The following is a 7,135-nucleotide window of genomic DNA, read 5'->3' as shown; positions in this document are numbered from 1 at the left end:
CTATAGCAATATCTATCATGCAGTTATTGACATTAAATTTACATAGTTACGTAGTTAATTTCATCACACAAAATTCAATTTTCTACCTGTATGAAAGAAATTTAGATCATAGGACGGCCATGTTATTTTATCAACTATCGCTTAAATAAAATTATATTTTGTCAGTATTAGATTTTATAACTTTATAACTAAGTATGTAATTTATATTGGTAACTTATATTGAAATAGATTGAATTAGTGCAAATTATTTTTTCACGATATAGTCACAATTCAGTCAGTGTAATGTTCCAATGTATAAAATATTAGAGTCCATTATTTTCGTTTGTCTCATATCTAAATCTACAGTCTACTAACATCAATTACATTCATATAAATATTTATTATTTCTGTATATTGTCTACGAAGAAAGGAAGAAATAGTATCAGTCATATTTTGCTGTATCTCCGAACTCTATTGTTTCTTATTAAATGTTACTAGAATAGCCCTAAAAATATTTCAACAGTACTTTTTTCGATGATATTAGTAACATATTTACAGACATAAAAATGTTTACAAAATGACAAATATTAACTCTGTAACTTCTTTTCTTACATATTAAAATTTTCGGAGATATTGTATACATAATTATCATACAATAGTTAATTAATTACGACGAAAGTTGTTAAAGTTCTTTTTTTGTATAATGCACGTATAATTTACTGGTTAAATTTTGGGGTTTAATGCTCATTGTATTTATATTATACATTATTTTAAGAAAAATCTTAGTACAAAAAAGTAATCTGACAAATTCTTATTTCAAATTCTTATCATATTTAACCACATTCCATAGAAAGCTGAAAAATTCTGGAAAATCTTTGTATCTACTTACCAATGCTAGAATATATGCGTAACACAATACATTTGAGTTTTAAAGAAGACACCTTTGCTCTAGGAGATCACACATGTAGATTGTGAAGTAGCATTTTCCATATTATTGAGGTTACTATAACTACCTCGAAAATTTACATCTTCCACTTTTAGCGATAATTCATGTGATCGGTCTTCATCTAACGGAGCAGTTGCTGAAGTATGACTAATAGATGAATGGCGAGATCGAGATAAAGTTCCTCGTTGATTACTACTTGCTGATGGAGCTGGACTAGGAGAAGGACTCTCTGGTATTTGCTCTTGTTCTTGTTGTTGTTTTGTTACAATTAGTCTGTTTAGCAAAGAAATCTGACCTTGGATACCGGACATGAAAGGTTTATATCCTAAACTGAAATGCAAATTTAATTTTTTCGATAATTTTTTAAACTACTTTTGTTTTAAACACACATGTTGTTGATATAATACATACCATTCAGAATGAGACCATTTCGTTAATGTAAGAAGACCATCTCTTAAATTAATTACAGAATCAAATGTTTGCATAGGAGCATGTGCTGCTCTGATAGTTCTAGCCATAGCAGGTGCATCACGTAAAACAGTTGCTAATACTGCAGCCCATCCTAAGCAACCACCTTCCAAAAATAATTGTAAAAGATATCTAAGTTGCACTTCTGCACGACTTATAGGTGCACAAAGTGAAGCGTTATGAACTTCCGTTTGTTCTACCGGATCTGCTGAAACCCAACATACTGTTCCTACTCCAGTTCCAACAATTGATTCAGTATCATCTCTCCAAATAGTACTGCTATCACTAAGAACGCTATTAGCATCTATAAAACGGAAACAAAATTTATTTTTACTTAATTTAAAATAATGATTTTAAATTTTGATTAAATTTATGTAATAAGATGATGCAAATACCATGTAACATGTTAGCTGTTAACTTAGTTTCAGTGGCAGGAAATTGTGTTTCTAAACTTGCAACAGGAGATATTAATGTAGTATAAGGTGGTCTTCCACTTGGTAAACTAGTATAACCACTATCAGGCAAATCAACAACAAAACTAGAATTTAACGGTTGTTCATCTTCTGGACTTTCTAGACTGACCGATCTTATAGAACGTAGAGAGGTAAGGCTAGATCTTCGAAACTTTTGTAAAGTTGGAAGAGATAGCACGGGATAAGCAAATGAAAAATCTTCATGCACTGCTTTTAACGTTACAACGTAATCATCTATTTTCGCTGCTCTATCGCGTTCTCTGGCAAACCATGTAACTAAATGAAAATCTAATCGTGCAGCAAATCTGCCTAAATCTGCGAGCCGCTTTGCTGAGAGTAATCGACGGGCATGACGTTGTAGGATTACGTCAATGAAAAATTCTTCGGCTGAACCTTCTCTAAAAAGTAATAAACACTTTATTTTAGTACATATTGTGCATATTTTAACAGCTTTGATCAAAATCTATTTTAGAATTTAATTTCAATAATTAAAACATACTTGCTATCAGCCTTTTCAGTTTTAGGAGTGCTTGTAGGTACAGACTTTTTTCGTCTCATAACGACGTTTCTAGTCTTTTCAAGCATTGAAGAAGGAGCTATATCTTTGGCTACTGAATCGGATTGTACTTTAGGCGTTATAGTAGTACTGTAACTTCGACTTCTTGAAACTTGCATAGTTCCTAATACTAATGATAAGTCATCTTCATGAGGTGAGAGTGGCGGAGTTTGAGGAGGTCCGCCTAATTTTGATGTTCCGCCCCAAGATGTTCTTGGTGATTCTACGTCGTTTGGATCTTATAAAAAGAAAAACAAACATATAAAAATAATAAAAGCGGTATAAGCACAACAAATTTTTTATGTTACCAATTGCTCTAAGGAAGCGAACAAGATCTTTTGACAGCTCCCATCTTCCTTGTTCCAGAGCAGCGTCCAATAATAAAGTAGCATGTTGCCGACTAACGATTGAAGGTTCTAGGTTTTGTAAAATTATTAAATAGCTAGCAGCAGTATCAAGCTGTTGACGTTGTAAACAATCTTGCAATAATTTCTTAGGTGGCCCAGCAACAGAAAATAAATAAGGCCATAGTGCTATTTCAGTCTTTCTAGCGCATTGTACAACTGCTCTAGCCCATACTCCTGGAAATTCACGGATGAATTCCACCACAGAAGGCAGTTGAGCATCTGGGATTGGTTCTTTACTAGTTGCTTCTTCTTCCAGTACCTCATGAAGTAAAAGCTCTAATGAATGTGGAAAGTATGGCAGTCCAGAGCACGAACGAGCAATTTCCCAAGCATGATATCCTAAATTGCGGTGAATAAGTTGTCGCAATATTTGATGGAGATAGACTTGACTCTACAATTAAAATGACAACAATTTTTAACTAGAAGGAAGCATTCCAATGATATTATACTTACTGTAAGTTCTAATAGACTGAATGGCAACGAAAATGGGGAGTTAGTATCCGAAGTAAAAAGTACTGTGTCGTTTTCCGCACCCAATAAAATGGCATCCTCAAATAATATAGCCAATGGATAAATACGTAAATGGAAAGGTAACATTATTCTCTTGCTCATAAAAGTATGCGTTTTTTCTTGATGATTTCTTGGGAATAATGGAAGCCAAACACGCATGCCGTGAGCACCGCAAAATAACCATAGAGCTTCTGTTAAATGAGGTTTATCTCTTCTTGATCTCCATGGTACCCAAACATTTTCTACATAAGAAGCTAATACTGTTGGAGCACTACACGTAAATAGCTGTAAAATATAATAAAATTAGAAAAAAATCCTTTATATTAAGTACAGAAATATTATTCACATACAACTTCTGGAGTATCAGTACAGTGTTCCCGTTGAACCATAAGAAGACGCCCAGATACGTTCAACAGAAGACTTTCAGGATGTGGATGACTGCCAGCAGTTTCTGCACGTATAGTGGTTAAAGTGGCACTTACAACACAAGCAGGATGAACACAAAGTCCACTGATATCTACAGTTTGCAATCTCGTTAATTCTATACTTCCTGCATCTAAAACAATAACGTTTTAAAACAATTTCCTTACCTGTAATTCATAATGTTATTTTCTCTCGTTTATTCTTACTTACCACTATTGCTTTCTATTACCATGTCATAAATGCTAATTTGTGCATTAGCACAAAACGTTAAGAGCCTGTCTTTTAATGTATTGAGCAGTAATACCTGTGATGGCATTCTAACAGTTCTAACGTAATTATTATCCAAACGTGTATCACGTGGATATATTCTAACTTCGTCTTTATCATCTAATATTGAATAACTACTGGCTATCAAGAAACCTCGATGCCATAATAACCCTCCTGTTACAATAAAATCTCGCTCTTGTGTTTCATTACCAAAAAGTTTCCATTTACGTGAAGGTAAAGAATAATGAGCTAGCCCTGTGCGTCCAGCTACAGCTATACTCATACCTTCATTATCAATAGCAGTATACTACAAAAAATATACATTTAATAATATATACATAGTGTGTCACTGTATAAAAATTTTGGCAATCTACACATAACATGTGGAACTAAATACCCTTATTGGCCAATTGGCACCACTGTATGCAATAGGAATAGGAACAACTAGCCATTGCTTACAACCTGCAAGTGTCTGTGTTATGGAATCATTAGGAATTTCACTACCAATATGAAAAGTTGAAATATTTGTGGAAACTCCACCACCAAGATTTAAATATAATCTATCTTCGCCTTGTAAATATAAATGTCCATGATGGCCCTATATAAAAATTCATTGTTATTCATCAATGTTACTAATAAAAGATAGAAATTATGGAAATACGTGTTTTGAATATGTACCATACAAGGATTAATAGTTAGAGGACTTTTTACAAAATCTAATTGTATTAAAGAACATTTTAAATTAGCTTCCTCAATTCCATTTTCTTCAACCAAAGAAGGAGTTGGAGACTCTCTTAACATCCAAAGCTGATAGCCTTCGGCAGACCATTCCTAATATATATATACATATATATAAAATCAAACTAAATAAAATGTATTTAAATAATACCAAGAACTAATATTATAAAATCATATATATATAGTAGTTAATTCACTAACCATTGTGTGGATATGTAAAGGATTATCATGTGTTAAGTCTACTCTTAAACCATAATCCCATTTTAAACTACAAAGTAGCAGAGCTCCAAATGTACTCCATATTGCTAGGCCGCCACCTTCCCAAGCTAGTGCAATGGCACAACTATCAGGAGTCCACCTTAAACATCTTACACGGCCTGGTCTTCCTGGATAATCTTTTGAGGATAGACTTAATGTATGTGACATTTCTAAACTTCCTGTGGTTTCATCAACATAGTACACTACACCCTCAGAACTAATAAAATATACATTATAAATTACACAAATTGATTTTAAAAGACAAAAATTTGTAAAGAGAGCATACTTTTGTCTTCCAATTGCAATAAGACGATATTTATGATTTACAGCTGCACAGGTAGCATCGTCAACATCCCTAGCCCAAATTCCTTGTACTTGCTAAAAAAATAATACTGTTGTAAATTATTTACCTACATATATCAACAATAATTGACATACATTAGGATCAAATTTTAATGACTGTGCTGTGAGAAATGCTGCTTTGCCAGTGTTTAATACAATTGCAAATCCACCAACTAAAGGAGAATATTCAATATCGGTGACAAACACATTGTTTTCAGTAAGCGGTATAGCTACAGTAGATATTTGTTGATCTACACTAAATGGTATTCTTCTTAGGTCAAGAGAATAATCTCGATTTACTGTACCATCCCACTTATGACGTATTACATGACTTGTTTTTGTAGCTACCATAAGCTCATCACGTATGCAAACTAAAGAACTGATTCCACCATCTATCCAAGCTGATTTTTCCTAAATAAAAAAAGTTTTTCTTATAAATTATTTAATCTACGAATGAAAAATATATTTGTATATTTACTTACAAATGTCAAAACTAAGGAAGGGATAACTTCTTTAATAAAAAGTTCAGCACTATCCCTTTTTAAGCTCGTAACTGGAGAGTCTCTTTGTTCGTAGAGACCCCTTCCCTCTGGACTGGTATCTTGCAAACGATAAAATAAAAGATAACTGTCTGATGTCTAAAAACAAATTAACAATATAAGATCCTTCCTTGCGATATAATTTAATTTGTTACACAATTTTTCATACCGCAATAACCATCATACTGGAGTCTGGCCTCCATTGTACCAGAATATTGTCACCGTGTTTCTTTAAAGAATCTGTAGTTCGTCTGATGAACACAATGGGCACACATGGCTATATGAAAAATTAATATTTTACAATAAATTATACAGTTGTACTAAAGTAATACATGTCTTTTACAACATTATTTAAGAAGAAATTGTCAATGAACATACATAATAAATGAGAAATATAAATAACAAACATATGTACAGGTGAAATTATAATAAACATAAACTATTATACAACAATTATATCAAAATATTTCAATATAAATGAAATAAAATTGCTAAGTAGAAATATTATTTATTACAAATACAATTCATAAATAAAGAAAGATGCTTTTCATATTCGATATTATGCATTATAGAGGACTATGATTTTATTTTTTAGGACATTTATAATAAAATTACAATATTACATTTATAATACATGCCTTACAATACCAGATGGTAAGAGTATCCGTCGTTAAGACAGCAAAAAGTATTTTATCCCTATTGCAAACAACCGCAGTTATTTTTTCTGGTTCTGTAGTATTTAGAACCCGTGGCCATCCAATAGGAAAAAACATGATTTAGCCTTAGGATTGTTCCTTTTTTACGTTCACATTCCTGTTATGTTTAAGTCGTCTTTTGGTTTCATTCTTTGCCTCGAAGAATCTGACAAGTAAACACGTTCTAACCTCACCATTTTACACGAAGCGTACATACTAGGTTTCTCATTTCTCATGTAACGAAGCGAAGTGAAGTTTTTTGACATCCACGTAGCTTAAAGCCTACAAGTATGAAAACTCATTATTCGCACTACTTATCTAAACGGCGATGTCATCTCATTTACAATCCCTGTGTTATGTGTAATCTCTATTTTAGATACACATTTGAACGCATACGTGTTTCTCATGTGATTTGTATACAATAATTAACATAAATGTATATAAGCAAAAAAAGTGAACGGCGTGAACTTAGCTATACATATATGCATATATATATGTCTAATTTAAAAAAAATTAATATTTTGCACATAACAA

General features: G+C 32.3%; 1 protein-coding gene across 2 annotated transcripts; it reads right to left on the bottom strand.

The window, feature by feature from the left end:
- Positions 1-263: 263 nt before the first annotated feature.
- LOC100741659 (guanine nucleotide exchange factor subunit Rich) lies at positions 264-7,042 on the bottom strand. Of its 2 annotated transcripts, XM_012381890.3 has the most exons (17): positions 6,796-7,042; positions 6,545-6,719; positions 6,076-6,183; positions 5,850-6,005; positions 5,464-5,778; positions 5,312-5,403; positions 4,969-5,242; positions 4,708-4,860; positions 4,427-4,627; positions 3,973-4,336; positions 3,690-3,895; positions 3,283-3,624; positions 2,731-3,220; positions 2,366-2,660; positions 1,789-2,264; positions 1,337-1,697; positions 264-1,255 (listed from the first exon to the last, which is right to left on the bottom strand). In XM_012381890.3, exons 2-17 carry the CDS (start codon positions 6,677-6,679, stop codon positions 928-930), a joined length of 4,296 nt encoding a protein of 1,431 aa, XP_012237313.1. In that variant the 5' UTR covers positions 6,680-6,719; positions 6,796-7,042; the 3' UTR covers positions 264-927. The 2 variants fall into 2 exon arrangements, with proteins under 2 accessions (XP_012237313.1, XP_003487078.1); XM_003487030.4 differs by having other exon boundaries at positions 6,545-7,042.
- Positions 7,043-7,135: the final 93 nt, after the last annotated feature.

The sequence above is a fragment of the Bombus impatiens genome, unplaced genomic scaffold, assembly GCF_000188095.3.
Source record: "Bombus impatiens unplaced genomic scaffold, BIMP_2.2 scf_0136, whole genome shotgun sequence".
NCBI lineage: Eukaryota > Metazoa > Arthropoda > Insecta > Hymenoptera > Apidae > Bombus > Bombus impatiens.
This window is presented reverse-complemented; position numbering and strand designations above follow the sequence as displayed.

Coding starts and splice junctions, on each gene's coding strand:
- LOC100741659 (XM_003487030.4), bottom strand. CDS start 6,679: ATGTTTTTTCCTATTGGATGGCCACGGGTTCTAAATACTACAGAACCA. Junction 6,006..6,075: donor CCAGTATGATGGTTATTGCG/GTATGAAAAATT, acceptor ATTTGTTTTTAG/ACATCAGACAGTTATCTTTT. Junction 4,337..4,426: donor GTGCCAATTGGCCAATAAGG/GTATTTAGTTCC, acceptor TATTTTTTGTAG/TATACTGCTATTGATAATGA.